The sequence below is a fragment of the Bos taurus genome, chromosome X, assembly GCF_002263795.3.
Source record: "Bos taurus isolate L1 Dominette 01449 registration number 42190680 breed Hereford chromosome X, ARS-UCD2.0, whole genome shotgun sequence".
Lineage (NCBI taxonomy): Eukaryota > Metazoa > Chordata > Mammalia > Artiodactyla > Bovidae > Bos > Bos taurus.
Window position 1 is genome coordinate 14,666,325 of NC_037357.1, and position 16,985 is coordinate 14,683,309.

Genomic DNA, 16,985 nt, shown 5'->3' on the forward strand with positions numbered 1-16,985 from the left:
CCCTTCAGTCCATCCTTTACATCAATCTATCACTTTAGAAGTGATATTTCTAAAATGTATACCGGATCATGTCACTCTATCCTTAAAAATCCCTCAATGGCTTCCTGTTGTACCCAGAATAATAAACTTTACTACAGGCATACCTTGGAGATATTTTAGATTCAGTTCCAGGCTACCACCATGAAGTGAACATTACAATAAAGTGAGTGATACATAATTTTTGATTTCCCAGTGCCTATAGAAGTTATGCTTACACTGCACTATAGTCTAAGAAGTGTGCAATAGTATTATGCCTAAAAATGTAAATAACCTAATTACAATACTTTATTGCTAAAAAATGCCAGCCATCATCTGAGCCTTCTGTGAGTTGTAATTTTTTTGCTGGTGGAGGGTCTCGCCTTGACGTTGATGGCTGCTGACTGACCAAGGTGGTGGTTTCTGAAGGTTGACGTGGCTGTGGCAGTTTCTTAAAATTTAAAACAATAATGACGTTTGCTTCATCCATTCTCAGTAGCATGCAGTGCTGTCTGATAGAATTTTACTCACAGTAGAACTTCTTTCAAAGTTGGAGCCAATCCTCTCAAACCCTGCCGCTGGTTTAAACAACTAAGTTTGTGTAATATTCTAAATCTTCTGTTGTCATTTCAACAGTCTCCATAGCATCTTTACCAGGAGTAGATTCTATGTCATGAAACCACTTTCTGTGCACATCTCTAAGAAGCAACTCCTCACCCATTACAGTTTTATCATTAAGATTAGAGTAATTCAGTCACATCTTCAGGCTCCAGTTCTAATTCTAGTTCTCTTGCTATTTCCACCACATCTGCAGTTACTTCTTCCACCAAGGTCTTGAGCCCCTTAGAGTCATCCTTGAGGGTTAGAATCAACTTCTTCCCAACTCCTGGGAATGTTGGTATTTGACCTCTTCCCATCACAAATGTTCTTAATGGCATCTAGAATGGTGAGTCTTTTCTAGAAGGTTTTCAATTGACTGTTCCCAGATCCATCAGAGGAATCACTATCTATGGTAGCTATAACCTTATTCATTGTATTTCTTAAATAATAACACTGGAAAACTGAAATGACTCTGATCCATGGGCTACAGAGAATGGCTGCTGTGTTAGCAGGCATGAAAACATTAACAGCCATCAGAGCTCTTGCATGACCAGATGCACTGTCAATGAGCAGTAACATTTTGAAAGGAATCTTTTCTTTTTCTCTGACCAGTCAGTCTGAGTAGTGGGCTTAAACTATTCAGTAAACCATGTTGCTAAACAGACGTGCTGTCATCTAGGCTTTGTTGTTCCATTTATAGAGCACAGGAAGAGTAGAATTAGCATAATTCTTAAGGGACCTAGGAGTTTCAGAATGGTAAATGAGAATTTGCTTCACTTGAAAGTTGCCAGCTGAATTAGCCCATAACAAGAGAGCCAGTCTGTCCTCTGAAGCTTTGAACACAGGCATTGAGCTCTCCTCTCTAGCTGTGAAATTCCTACATGTCATCTTCTTCCAATAGATGGCTGTTTCATCTCCATTGAAAATCTGTCGCTTACTGTAGTCACCTTCATTAATGATTTTTGCTCGATCTTCTGGATAACTTGCTGTAGCTTGTACATCAGCCCTTGCTGCTTCTCTGTGCAGTTTTATGTGATGGAGATGGCTCCTTTCTTTAAACCTTATGAATCAACTTCTGCTGGCTTCAAGTTTTTCTTCTACAGCTTCCTCACTTCTCTCAGCCTCCACAGGATTGAAGAGAATTAGGACCTTGCTCTGGGCTAGGCGTTGGCTTAAGGGAATGTCACGGCTGGTCTGATCTATCCAGACAAAACTCTTCATATCAGCAACAAATCTGTTTCACTTTCTTATCACTTGTGTGTTCACTGACATAGTACTTTCAATTTCCTTTAAGAACTTTACCTTTCATACACAACTTGGCTAACTGTTTGGGATGAGAAGTTTAGCTTTTCACCTATCCGAGTTTTCAACATGCGTTCCTCACTAAGCTTAATCACTTCTAACTTTTGATTTAAAGTGAGAGACTCTTCCTTTCACTTGAACACATAGAGGCCATTGTAGGGTTATTAACTGGTCTAATTTCAATATTGTTGTATCTCAGGAAATAGGGAGGCCCAAGGAGAGGGAGAGAGATTGGAGAACAACCAGTCAGAACCCACACATTTATGAGTTAGGATCGCCATCTTACTGGGGTACATCTTATATGTGGCACCCAAAAACAATGACAATAATAATATCAAAGATTACAGATTATCAAAACAAATAATGAAAAAGTTTTAAATTTTCCAAGAATTACAAAAATGTAACACAGAGACACGAAATGACCAAATGCTGTTGGGAAAATGGCTTTGACAGACTTGCTCAATGCAGGGTTACCACAAAACTTCAATTTGTAAAAAACACAGTATCTGCAAAGCACAATAATACAAAGTGTGATAAAATGAGGTATGCTGGTAAAGATTAAAGGCCCAACACAGTTTTCTTGTGTTTACCTCTCAGACTTCATTTCCTGTCGCTGCTTCTCCTTCATTTAATGGGCTCCAATCATGCTTACCTTCTCTCCTCTGCTTATACACACCAAGTCCATTTTCATCTCAGGGTCTTTGACTTGCTCTTCCTTATTTTGGAACGTTCTTCCCACAGGTGTTTGCATGGCAATCTCCTTCATATTGTTCAAATCTCAATTCAAATGTCAGAGAATGCTTGTTTTCCTAGCAACCCCAGGTGTGTTAGCTGTTTTTATCTTCTTCTTAGCATTTATTGGTACCTGATATGTTTTGTTTATATGTATCATATTTTGCCATCTTCAGAGTGTAATATTCTTGATGGCAAGATGTGCCTCGGTCTTTGCCATCTCCTCGGCCATCTAGCATTCTATCAGCCAATTAATATTTGATAACTAGCTGACTTCCATAGTTACTGTTGAACATCTACTTTGGTACCAGGGTTATGTGCTAGATGCTGGGGTTTTAAAGTTATGGAAGACATAGTCTTTCCCCTAAGGAGTTCATGCTTTGTTGCAGGAGACAGAAGTGGAGAGAGAAAGTTCTCATGTGGTATTACAGGTGTCTGTCAGGAGGAAGAACCAGGTGTGGGGGAAGCTCTGAGGAAGGGGTGCCCAAACCAGCCTGTTGCAGAGTGGGGAGAGAGGTCAGGGAAGGCTTTCCAGAAGAGGTTGTGATTGAGCTGGAGCTCTGGACTATGAAGATGTATGTATGGTGGGTGGGGTGGGAAATGTAATTCTAGTCAGAGGAAAAGGCAAAAAACACCATTCTGGGAACTAGAATTAGTTTAGTGTGTGGTTAGGACATAGTATGGAAAGGAAGGATTAGGAGTTAATGGTGACAGGAAAAACAGATAATCAAGGCCTTTAATGTTACAAGTAAGGAGTTTTGGAGTTATCCCATGGCAACTGGGGCTTCTCCAGTGGCTCAGTGATAAAGAATCTACCTGCAATGCAGGAGACACAGGAGATGGGGATTCAATCCCCAGGTTGGGAAGATCCCCTGGAGGATGGCATGGTTACCCACTCCAGTATTCTTGCCTGGAGAAATCCCATGGACAGAGGAGTCTGGTGGGCTATAGTCCATGGGGTCCTAAAAAGTTGGACCTGACTGAAGTGACTGAACATGGCAACTGGCACTACATGGGAACTTTAAAGGAACATACTGGGCTGTAACATACATTTTTCATCTATGAAGGTAGGGGTTGCCATTAAGCCCAATCACCTGGGTTCGATCCCTGAGTTGGGAAGATCCCCTGGAGAAGCAAAAGGCTACCCACTCCAGTATTCTGGCCTGGATAGTCCATGGAGTCGCAAAGAGCTGGGCACGACTGAGCAACTGTCACTTGCACTTTTTCACTTTAGCTGCCACAGATGCAAACACACTGATCCCCAGTCTCTGTGTCATACCTGGTGGGCACAGTCCTCATGACTAAACACCTACCAGAAAGATAAAGGGCTTTATCCACCATGTACTCCTCAGCAAAGCGAATGTGACAGAAATTTTTTTTGCTCTTCCGAATAGCAATGATCTCTCCACACTGCTCAAATACCTCCACGATGATCTGCTCTGTCCCATTTTCAGGCAGGCCGCCCACAAATACTGTTTTGCATCCTGGTGGTCGTTCTCGGGTTGCAGGAGGTGGAAGATCTAAGTGTAAGTGCAAAAGCATTTGAAATTAAAATGTTTGCTTGGGACAGACCTCTTAGAAACTTAACAAGTCCCAGAGATAACCCTACTGTCCCCATCACACTTTTGCTTTCGAGTCCCAGAAGCATGTGGCCTCTAAGATGCTCATCTCGGTTTCATAGCAAATTGGTTGCATGAACCTGAGATTTATGTTATTCAATGATTTGGTGACTATGATATATATATATATATATATATATATATATATATATATAGGATAAAGACTCAGCCCCATCAGCCCCGTCATATGTTCTTTGATTTTGTTCTTTACTTTTGTTGTGACAACCCAGTCCAATTTTCAGTCATTTTCCTAAAGAAGACAGTTAGTGGAAAGACATCCCACTGGGTTTAAACTCTTATTTTAGGGAATTCTTAGAACCTGGGTCCTTGAGACAAGGATTTGTTTGTAAAGTTTGTGGTCATTGTATTCTGTTCATGTTTACTGAAAGAACTGTTTTGGGGTGAATTTGACAGTAAAGAGGTGAACAGTTACAAAAATATTTCAAGCCATTGGAATAATTGGCTTGACAGAGTCAGCCAGTGTACAGACCATCCTTTTCAGGTTTTTTGTTTTCTGATTCCAGTAAACTCTTCCTCTGATTCTTTGCTGGAGAGGTGAAGTCCAATCATGAAGCATTTAGAGGAAAAGTAAGCTTGTCTGGGAAATCATTAAATAAAATTAGATAAATTTGGCTGTAGAGAGTTATTAAAAATCTACTTAATTAGACGATTCTCCGTCTGCTTTAAAAATGTGCTTTCTACTCACTTATCTTATACATAAAGCCTTTTGTATCCGCCAGCTCCGTGTTGCTATTTATATCTATCAAAGCATTTTCCAAGCAAAACTCTACAGTTTATAGCCCAACAAAACAAAGCATGATGGTCAACGGTTTTCTAGTGTTGGTTTTGTATCTGCAAGGATTTATTTTGTGTTATCCATTCTTCCCATTCAGCTCTTAAAAATAATTCTCCCAGCTCAAGATTTGGAGAGCTCAACAACAAGTGATTACAGTTCACATGCAAAAATAAATGAGTCTCACTTGCAGACTAGGCCAAGGCCCCCACCTGACTCTTATCCAAGTTGGCAAGCAGATGATTTGAGAGCTGCCTCAGTTATTAGCATCTTAAACTTCCTCATTTTGCTACCACTGTCTGTCCTCTTAGTGTGGGTCAGAATAATCAAATTCTCATGGTGCCCTTTCCCCTTCTATTTAGTCAATAAAAGGGGTGGAGGTATTCTGGGAAACTGCAAAATTTCTCTTAAAATTTTAAATGTCTGTAATTTCAAGAACCCACTCCTTTTTTTTTGTTCCATAGGAGAAGTATAAAGGGAAAAGGAAGATAATTTAGTGAAAAGGAATCTGAAATGTCTTAGTCATCTACGCTGGAGAGGTTAGTTTTAGTCAAAAAGGAAAATGTCCAGAATCTCTTGAGACTTTAACTTCTGAGTTTTTAGTAATTGGAAAAGATTCTAGACATCACTGTCAGTGATTCTCAACTCTGGCAGCACATTGGAATCAACTTGGGAGTCAAACAAACAATGCCTAGGTTTCACTCAGATGAGTCTGATTTAGTGAATCTGGGGTGCAGCCTGTGCATTATTTTTTTTTTTACACCTCCTCAGGCAACTCTGATGTACAGCTCTAGTTGAAAACCACTGACTTGGCCTAAGCTTCTAATATTACAGGGAAAAAACCTTAGCTGACTGAGGTTGGGTGACTTACTCAAGGTCACCACGTCAGACAGAAAGAGAAGGAACATGAATTTGGAGCAATGAAACCTGGATTTAAACCTAAATTATGATTAAGATTTATCAAACTACTGTATAATCTTGGGAAAATTATATAACCTCTGATAACTTTGTTTTTTCATCTTAAAATAGAGATACTGTCCCCTACCTTACAAGGGATATTGTAGGATAATCAATAATCTACTACCTCTACTACAATGTGGTACAATGCCTAGTACTAGATAGACTCCCAATAAATTGTAGTTATTACAGGGTTATCGTTATTTGCTACTATAGAACCCAGGTTTCCTAATTACCAATCTGTGGCTTTCTAAAGTCCTACCACAAGTCTTGAACGTGGAGTAGCTCCTCTCGGCCCTCCTGGGCCCGCGCAGCCGCAGCTCCTTGGACGTGGGATTGCTCCTCCTGGCCACCGCCCCTGAGCTCAGGCGTCGGGTAGCTCGTCTGGGCTGCTGCCCCTGACCTCGGATGTGGGGCAGCTCCTCTCGGCTGCTCCTGCGCCGTCGAAGCCTGGTGCTCTCGGTCGCTGCCCCTGACCTTGGGCGAGGGGTGGGTCCTCATGGCCAGGCTTCTGCGCAGTGCGTGGCAGCCAGTGTGCTTCTGTGCAGTGTGTCCCAGCCGTTCAAGGTCAGGAGGGGTGGCCCTGAGGAGATACCCCTCGTCCAAGGTAAGGAGCAGTGGCTGCGCTTTGCTGGAGCAGCCGTGAAGAGATACCCCACGACCAAGGTAAGAGAAACCCAAGTAAGAGGGTAGGTATTGCGAGACGGCATCAGAGGGCAGACACACTGAAACCATAATTACAGAAAACTAGCCAATCTGATCACACTGACCACAGCCTTGTCTAACTCAATGAAACTAAGCCATGCCCGTGGGGCAACCCAAGATGGGTGGGTCATGGTGGAGAGATCTGACAGAATGTGGTCCACTGGAGAAGGGAATGGCAAACCACCTCAGTATTCTTGAGAACCCCATGAACAGTATGAAAAGGCAAAATGATAGGATACTGAATGAGGAACTCCCCAGGTCGGTAAGGGCCCAATATGCTACTGGATATCAGTGGAGAAATAACTCCAAAAGAATGAAGGGATGGAGCCAAAGCAAAAACAATACCCAGTTGTGGATGTGACTGGTAATAGAAACAAGGTCCGATGCTGTAAAGAGCAATATTGCATAGGAACCTGGAATGTTAGGTCCATGAACCAAGGCAAATTGGAAGTGTTCAAACAGGAGATGGCAAGAGTGAACGTTGACAGTCTAGGAATCGGAGAACTAAAATGGACTGGAATGGGTGAATTTAACTCAGATGACCATTATATCTACTACTGTGGGCAGGAATCCCTTAGAAGAAATGGAGTAGCCATCATGGTCAACAAAAGAGTCCAAAATGCAGCACTTGGATGCAATCTCAAAAACAACAGAATGATCTCTGTTCATTTCCAAGGCAAACCATTCAATATCACGGTAATCTAAGCCTATGCCCCAACCAGTAACGCTGAAGAAGCTGAAGTTGAACAGTTCTATGAAGACCTACAAGACCTTTTAGAACTCACACCCAAAAAAGATGTCCTTTTCATTCTAGGGGACTGGAATGCAAAAGTAGGAAGTCAAGAAACACCTGGAGTAACAGGCAAATTTGGAGTATGGAATGAAGCAAGGCAAAGACTAATCGAGTTTTGCCAAGAGAATGCATTGGTCATAGCAAACACCCACTTCCAACAACACAAGAGAAGACTCTACACATGGACATCACCAGATGGTCAACACCGAAATCAGATTGATTATATTCTTTGCAGCCAAAGATGGAGAAGCTCTATACAGTCAGCAAAAACAAGACCGGGACTGACTGTGGCTCAGATCATGAACTCCTCATTGCCAAATTCAGACTTAAATTGAAGAAAGTAGGGAAAACCACTGGACCATTCAGGTATGACCTAAATCAAATCCCTTATGATTATACAGTGGAAGTGAGAAATAGATTTAAGGGCCTAGATCTGATAAACAGAGAGCCTGATGAATTATGGACGGAGGTTTGTGACATTGTACAGGAGACAGGGATCAAGTCCATCCCCATGGAAAATAAATGAAAAAAGCAAAATGGCTGTCTGGGGAGGCCTTACAAATAGCTGTGAAAAGAAGAGAAGTGAAAAGCAAAGGAGAAAAGGAAAGATATAAGCATCTGAATGCAGAGTTCTAAAGAATAGCAAGGAGAGCTATGAAAGCCTTCCTCAGCGATCAATGCAAAGAAATAGAGGAAAACTATAGAATGGGAAAGACTAGAGATCTCTTCAAGAAAATTAGAGATACCAAGGGAACATTTCATGCAAGGATGGGCTCGATAAAGGACAGAAAATGTATGGACCTAACAGAAGCAGAAGATATTAAGAAGAGATGGCAAGAATACACAGAAGAACTATACAAAAAAGATCTTCATGACCCAGATAATCACGATGGTGTGATTACTCACCTACAGCCAGACATCCTAGAATGTGAAGTCAAGTGGGCCTTAGAAAGCATCACTATGAACAAAGCTAGTGGAGGTGATGGAATTCCAGTTGAGCTATTTCAAACCTTGAAATATGCTGCTGTGAAAGTGCTGCATTAAATATGCCAGCAAATCTGAAAAACTCAGCAGTGGCCATGTGACTGGAAAAGGTCAGTTTTCATTCCAATCCTAAAGAAAGGCAATGCCAAAGAATGCTCAAACTACCACACAATGGCATTCCTCTCACACGCTAATAAAGTAATGCTCAAAATTATCCAAGCCAGGCTTCAGCAATACGGGAACTGTGAACTTCCAGATGTTCAAGCTGGTTTTAGAAAAGGCAGAGGAACCAAAGATCAAATTGCCAATATCCACTGGATCACTGAAAAAGCATGAGAGTTCCAGAAAAAACGTCTATTTCTGCTTTATTGATTATGCTAAAGGCTTTGACTGTGTGGATCACAATAAACTGTGGAGAATTCTGAAAAGGATGGGAATACCAGACCACCTGACCTGCCTCTTGAGAAACCTGTATGCAGGTCAGGAAGCAACAGTTCGAACTGGACATGGAACAACAGACTGGTTCCAAATAGGAAAAGGAGTACATCAAGGCTGAATATTGTCACCCTGCTTCTTTAACTTCTACACAGAGTACATCATGAGAAACGCTGGGCTGGAAGAAGCACAAGCTGGAATCAAGATTGCTGGGAGAAATATCAATAACCTCAGATATGCAGATGACACCACCCTTATGACAGAAAGTGAAGAGGAACTAAAGGGCATCTTGATGAAAGTGAAAGAGGAGAGTGAAAAAGTTGGCTTAAAGCTCAACATTCAGAAAACTAAGATCATGGCAACTGGTCCCATCACTTCATGGGAAATAGATGGGGACACAGTGGAAACAGTGTCAGACTTTATTTTTTGGGGGCTCCAAAATCACTGCAGATGGTGACTGCAGCCATGAAATTAAAAGATGCTTACTCCTTGGAAGGAAAGTTATGACCAACCTAGACAGCATATTCAAAAGCAGAGACATTACTTTGCCAACAAAGGTCCATCTAGTCAAGGCTATGGTTTTTCCAGTGGTCATGTATGGATGTGAGAGTTGGACTGTGAAGAAAGCTGAGCACTGAAGAATTGATGCTTTTGAACTGTGGTGTTGGAGAAGACTCTTGAGAGTCCCTTGGACTGCAAGGAGATCCAACCAGTCTATTCTAAAGGAGATCAGTCCTGGGTGTTTATTGGAAGGACTGATGCTAAAGCTGTAACTCCAATACTTTTGCCACCTCATACGAAGAGTTGACTCATTGGAAAAGACCCTGATGCTGGGAGGGATTGGTGGCAGGAGGAGAAGGGGACAACAGAGGATGAGATGGCTGGATGGCATCACCACCTCGATGGACATGAGTTTGAGTAAACTCCAGGAGTTGGTGATGGACAGGGAGGCCTGGCATGCTGCGATTCATGGGGTCGCAAAGAGTCGGAGAGGACTGAGCGACTGAACTGAACTGAACCAAACCGAACCAGAAGTCTGGAATGGAGTGAGAACTAAGACCTGGACTTCTAAACTCTCAGTTCCTTGCTTTATTCAGATCTTTAGATAAGGCTGGGTGTGGGAAGGAAGCATTCTTAGTGCTAGAGAAACCATTACTGACCTGAACTTGGGTCTGCTCCTCTACCTCCCACCGGCTCCAGCAGTAAAGCCAATCTACCAGAACCCAGGGTGTGCTGAAGGAAAGTGAATGTGAGAGTGTTGGTCGCTCAGTCGTGTCTGACCCTGCGACCGCATGGAGTCTTGCCTATCAGGCTCTCCTGTCCATGGAATTCTCCAGGCAAGAATACTGGAGTGGGTTGCCATTTCCTTCTCCAGGGTATCTTCCCGACTCAGGGATCGAACCATGGTCTCACCCATTGCAGGCGCATTCTTTACCGTCTGAGCCACCAAGGAAGTACAGCAATTATTGAAGTGACGGAGCAAGGGATGCTCAAAAGAGCTGAACTCCCCGATGGCTTTCATGGAAGGGTTTTTAAAGGCCACATTTGAGGTGAGGGCTGCCGGGAGCATGACTTTCTTCTGACTGGTTGGTGGGGAGGAAACAGAGTGGTGTTTGGGGAGTCTTAATCATCAACCTTCTGGTTCCAACCAGCCTGGGGTCTACATGTGGTGAGCAAGTAGTCACCATCTTCCACCTGGGATGGGGGAGGGTCAGAGAGAAGGGGGTGTCAGCTTTTGCCTAACAACTCAAAGATCTGTGTCAGATTGTTATGCAAATCCCTTGAGGAGGAATTAGCACTCTGCTTTATTGCTTAATTGTTATTGTTCAAGCTATCTTTCTTAACTGCTTTTCCTTTCTTTCTGTATGCTATCACTTCTCCAATTATAATTATAACTGCTAGTACCTGCTCTTTGGCATTCACGGAAGGCCTAGGAGACCAAAACCTTTTCCTGCAAACAAGAAATAGGGGACATGGAGGGCCTTTTGTAGCCTGTAGGGCCCCGAAGGGTTCTGCTCAGTCTAGAAAACATCTAGAGTCATGTTTTCAAATCTAAGGATTTCGAATAGAATCCTGTTGTTGAATCCTTATGAAGTTTACTATTAAATGATTTCAATGGTAAATACTATTCTTGTGAAGCAAATAATCACCTTTTTATACAATGTGAGTTAAACCTAGTTAGGTCTACCTTTAAGTCCATTGAGAGACTCTAAAGAGTATAGTTACATGGATTACCAACAATACAAAGGCTCCTTCCCTTGACTACTTCTATGGGATTGAAAAATTCTGTGATGAAATCACCACCCTGTTTAGATGCTGTGATTATTCTGTGGTCATTGTCTGCTGAGTAAAGGAGCATAAAAGCCACTAAGAGTCATGTCAAGAATGCCGGGGATTTATTTATTTTCCTTGGGTAAACGTAGCATTTGCTGAGATTTAGGTGTATTGCCACCAGCAAGGCAATGGGCTGTACTACCTTCCTTAATGGATAGTACTTGTTCTTTAATTAGCAGCTCAAAGCACTTTGCTGTCTGGGCCTGATTTTCCAATCCCACAGAAATTCAGTGATCTGGGCACAGCAATGGTAACTCCATAGGAGAGCAAATTCAAAGTCCACCTATTAATCAGGTAATGTGCTAAGCTCCTGTAACACCCCAATCACCACTCCTGGATGGAGAAGAAGAAACTTCTGCGTTAAAAGATTTAAGATAACTGGGAGTAAAAAGCACTCTAATCTCTGGTAATGGAAAAGGAGGAGCTTTTGGTAATTCTAATTACAACTAAGCAGCCGCTCTGGGGAGCTGTGTTGGGACAATCAGCATTCAGATCAAAGTCACTGCTGATCTTGGAGAAGTGAGGCAGGGAGCAGCACATCAAATAAACCACTTCCACCAATAAACCACTTGCACCCTGTTTTTCAAAGGGGCATCACAGACCACTCAACTGGTTTGCCAGAATTTGCATACTGCAAAATTGTTGAGTTGATTTCATCAGACAGCCCAAGATTGAAGGTCCCCTAGACAATCAGCAGGGGTCGGGTATATTTTAATGTAATCCCAACTGATTGGAAGTAATCAGAAGGCCAGTGAATCTATTAATTTATCCACTTTCTCTAATTTTCTTTATAGAGCCCAGCCCTAAGAGCCAAAATAAGTTCAGTGGGTTTTGAGATGGTAAAATGAAATGATCGCTCTTTTTCTGGCTCCTGGGTGCTTCCCCACATGCCTGCACACAAATATCAGATGATATTCCACCAGTTACTTCACGGTCACTGTTATTTCACAGTAGATGAAAAATGTAACCTCTCCACACAGAAGGTCTATTAGCCGAAGTGAAAAATCTTCACAGAATTGACTTCTCTGGAGAGAGGGTGTTGTTTCTCTTCTTATACCAACTGAGGACTGTTAATTGGGAATGCAGTAAATCTCTGATAGCCACCTTGTGAAAAAAAAGTACCTGTGTTCCAGAGAGCTTTCTTTTGCCATATCTCTGACTCCTAGGCTTCCCTGGTGGCTCAGATGGTAAAGAAACCGCCTGCAATGCAGGAGACACAGGTTCGATCCCTGGGTCAAGAAGATTCTCCAGAAGGAGGGTATGGCAACCTACTCCAGTATTCTTGCCTGGAAAATTCCATGGACAGAGGAGCCTGGTGGGCTACAGTTCATGGGGTCGCAAAGAGTCAGTCATGACTGAGCGACTAACACTTTCACTGACTCCTAGGAGTGCACAGTCAGCGCCAGTCTAGTTTCATCCATTGGATTTTTAGACCAGAATTGATTTTGCTGGGTCTAGATCAGAGAGGTTAAGCTATTTACCCCGGATTTCATGGCTATTTAGTGACAGAGATCTGGGATATGACACCAGTCCTATGTTGCTTTGGGGTTCTTAATTATTATACCCATACTGCCTGTTTCATTAAAGGCACAAAACTCTACTCATTTGCTTTTGCTTTGCCTAATATACATTTTGAGGGACTTTTGCCTAGGTGAACAATTATTCTGGTAGCTCCATTTTTAATGTCAAGAATCATGTTTTTAGAAATGGATGAAACCTTGTAAGTATCTAGGCTAACCTAACCCGATAGCCTCACTTACAGACAAGGAAACAGACCCAGGGAGGTCATGTGACTAGCCCAAGATTCCCTCAGGTGATAGAGCTGGGGTAAAACACAGTTCCCTCGATTTTAATCTGGTAGTTTGCTCACTATTAATACTTCAATACTGTTGTTGCACATTTGATGTAGATCCACCTAGAAAAGTCTAGTGGTCAGTAGGCTATATGTGTCTGAAGCTCAGAAGAGAGCCATGGAGTGAAAAAATAGATTAGGAAGTGATCAGCATGTGGTGTAATTACCTCATGTTCTCTTGACTTCTAGACCTCTGACTTCTCCTTCCGTATTCATCCATCCATCCCTCTACCATTCATAAATATTTATTGAACATGTACTATATGTCAGATACTTTTCTCAGTGCTGGGGATATATTAGTGAACCAAACTGACAAAAATTCCTCCTTTTGTGGAGTTTGTGTGCACACATGCATGTGTGTTCAGTCGTGTCCGATTCTTTGAGACTCCACGGACTGTAGCCCACCAGGCTCCTCTGTCCATGGGATTCTCCAGGCAAGAATACTGGAGTGAGTTGCTGTTTCCTACTCCAGGGGATCTTCCTGACCCAGGGATCAGACCTGGGTCTCTTAGGTCTCCTGCACTGGCAGGCAGGTTTTTTACCACCAGCACCACCTGGGAAGCCCCTTTGTGGTGTTTACATTCTATAAATTGCTTGTTAAAAGGTAGTAAGTATTAAGTGAAAAATAGAGAGGTAAATAGAACTGTGAATGTGGCAGGGAGGACTGAACTTTTAAATAGGTTGTCAGGGTTACTGAGGAAGAGACATTTGAGCAAAGACTTGAAGGAGGCAGGTGAGTTAGCCAGGCAAATATTTAGGGGAAGAGTATTTCAGGCAGAGGAAAGAACCAATACAAAGGCCTGTGATGGAAGAGTGCCTAGAATGTTCATGGAACTGCATGGAGGCCCATATAACTGGAACAATGGGTGTTGCAAAGGAGAGTTGTAAGAGACAAAGTCAAAGAGACAGTATGAGAAAGGGAGGCCCTTCTGTGCCTTTAAACAGACTTTGGCCTTTATTTTGAGTAAAACAGGGAGTCATTAATGGCTTTTAAGTAGAGGAGGGACATGATCTGACTTAGGTTTTAAAAAGGATCACTCCTGTCTGCTCTCTTAAGAAGAACTTATAGGGGGTAAGGGTGAAAGAGGAAGCACAATTAGAAGAATATTGCAATAGTTCAGAAAATGTATTATTGTGGGTATAAACTGGGCCACGGCAGTAATTATCATGAAAATGGTAGAATTCTAGTTATATATTTTAAGGTAGACTTGACACAGTTTTGTAACAGATTAAATATGGTGTGTGAGGGAAAGAGAGTAGATTAAGGATTACCCTTAAGTTTTGGCTGATTAGTTGAAAGGATGCAGTTGCCATTATCTGAGATGGAGAAGGATATTAGTGGAGCAGGTTTGGGGGCAAATATTACGGGTTTTGTTTTGAACATATTAAATATGAGATGTCTATTCAATATCTAAGTAGAGATATCAAATAAGCAGTAGGATATGAGTTCAGGGTTCAGAGACAGGCTCTGAGCTAAAAATGTAATTTAGAGTATCAATGGCATGGGGCTTCCCAGGTGGCTCAGTGGTAAAGAATCCACCTGCCAATTCAGGAGATGTCGGTTCGATCCCTGGGTTGGTGAGATCCCCTGGAGAAGGAAATGGCAACTCACTCCAGTATTCTTGCCTGGAAAGTCCCATGGACACAGGAGCCTGGCAGGTTATAGTTCATGGGGTTACAAAAGAGTCAGACACAACTTAGTGAGTGACTAAAACAACAGCAAACAACAATCATTGGCATACTTTTTTTCAGTATAAGTACAGACAGAGAAGAGGTCCAAGGACTGAGTCACATGACTCTCCAATAATAAGTCAGTGAGAACAGAAGGTTATCAGCAAAGCAGATTGACAAGGAACAACCAGTGTGGGGAGCAAAACCAATAAATAGTGTAGTGTCCTGGAAGTCAAGTGAAGAAAGTATATCAATGAGTAAGGAATAGTCAACTGTGTCATTCAGAGCTATTAGGTCAATCAGGAAAAGACTTGAGGCTTGACCATTGGATTTAGTATTGTGAAATCATTAGTGTCCTTTTTTTTAAAGGTATGAAAAAAGTTTATAGCAACTAGTGCCATAAAATCAATACATATTATAATGTAGTGTCATTGTTATCTATTAATTTATCAAATATTTTAAAAGTATATTATATAAATGTCACTGTCATGGTCCTTATAAATGACTGGTTTCCAGGCATGAATGAGAATGCTTGTCTAACTTTATGAGTGCTGAATACATTAGTGTTATTAATCAAGGGACATTGTGATAGAGGGGTGGGGCAAAAGCCCAAATGAAGAAGATTTAGGAGAGAAGAAGAGGAAGACTGGAAATGGTAAAGATGAAGTCTTTTGAGGACTTTTGCTGCTAAGGAGTGTACAGAAACTTTTCTGTCTTAACTCTTGAAATATTAGAATTCCTTAGGGTGTCCTGCTTGGTTATCCTCCTCTTGATCTATACAAATCTCTCTGGTGGTCATTCTAGCAGCTTCAAATGACCTAATGTTTCAAGAAGGATGAAGGTTTCAAGAAGCAAATATAGTAGAGAAATAAAGTAATATAAGGGCTAAAAAGTATCCATTGGATTTAGCCCCCAATATTTTAGTGAAAATGTATTAGAATGATAAATGATTAACTACTGTTTTAATTTTAGTACCTTTCTCATGGAAGTGTTTGGGAGATGGTAGGCTTAGAGGTAGGTTGGAGAAGGGAGTGAGATTAAATAAGAGTTGAATTTGACTGAATTGTGGGCAAGCAGAAATGATATGTTGAAGATGGTCACATGATGCTGTGGAGACAGGAAAATTAGGGTCACTAAGACAAAGTGTGTTGATCACCACCCAGTTCTACAGGGGTTAAGTCACAACCCACTGCATTTGCTGACCAACAATGTATCCTGAGAGGAATTCAGGATGAAAAGCAGGATGAGGCATTCTGTGATTTGGACAGGCAGGCCCTAAGGCTAGTTCAGTGTATATTTCAAGAAGAATTTTAATGACCCTGCATTCTTGAAGCCTCCCATCCATAGCAAAGCACTAAAGTCATTCACTTGAGATATCTGTTCTTGGTGATTAGCAGTAATCATTTATGAAGACATATGCTTGACTGTATAGATTTCCTAGCCAAAAATCATAGATAAGCTGAGCTCTCTCCTACCTGTTTGGAGTAGTTTTACTCAGAGCAAACTGAGTTGCTGTCTGCTGGGCTGTAGTCTTCACCAAGACCCTGAATAAAATTTAAACTCACAACTCTTATGTTGCGGGTCTTTCTTTAAGTTGGCAAAGCAGACCAGTGAAAGGCTTTTGAAGTCCAGAATTTGGACTTTGAATCTTTGGGCAATGGGAACCCCGGGACTTTTAGGGTTCTATATATGTGACAAGGACCTGGATGAAATGTTAGATGAGAGAGAGGGGAAGGAATCAACGGTAGAGATACTCTCTAATGAAGAAATAAGAGAGAAGCAGATCAGACTGGTGCATCAGGAGACTGTGAGAGTCCCTAAATCACCTGACCTTATTGCTGAGAGGGTGTAAGAGACAGGCAGGAATAACTACTGGGGTTATCAGACTTAATCAGATCAAGGCTTATCAGACATGGTTGGTGGGCTCTGGAGAAGATAAGTCACTCATACCAGATTCCTACTCTTCCCATTGCACCTGCTCTTTCCATTCACCTTTAAAAATCTTGGGGCTGTTAACAAAAACGGTACTTTTGCCATACTCTCAGCAGAGAACTAAGGGAGGCTTCTCTATTCGTGTTTTCTCCACTCAAATAACCTGAGCCCCCTTTCAACAACATTCAATCCTAAAAAGGAACTAGAATGCCAGTTCACTTTAAGCTGTGTTAAGAGTGTTAAATTTTGAATTCAATTCCA

The 16,985-nt window shown here is 41.8% G+C and overlaps 1 protein-coding gene across 14 annotated transcripts in view; it reads right to left on the minus strand.

The window, feature by feature from the left end:
* ENOX2 (ecto-NOX disulfide-thiol exchanger 2) overlaps positions 1 to 16,985 on the minus strand; it is a 288,002-nt gene that overhangs the window by 53,768 nt on the left and 217,249 nt on the right. For all 14 annotated transcript variants that reach the window (XM_059883750.1, XM_024988841.2, XM_024988840.2 and 11 more), the window contains one exon: positions 3,963 to 4,169. In XM_059883750.1, coding sequence (XP_059739733.1) covers positions 3,963 to 4,169 — 207 coding nt within the window. The remainder of the gene's footprint in view (positions 1 to 3,962; positions 4,170 to 16,985) is intronic.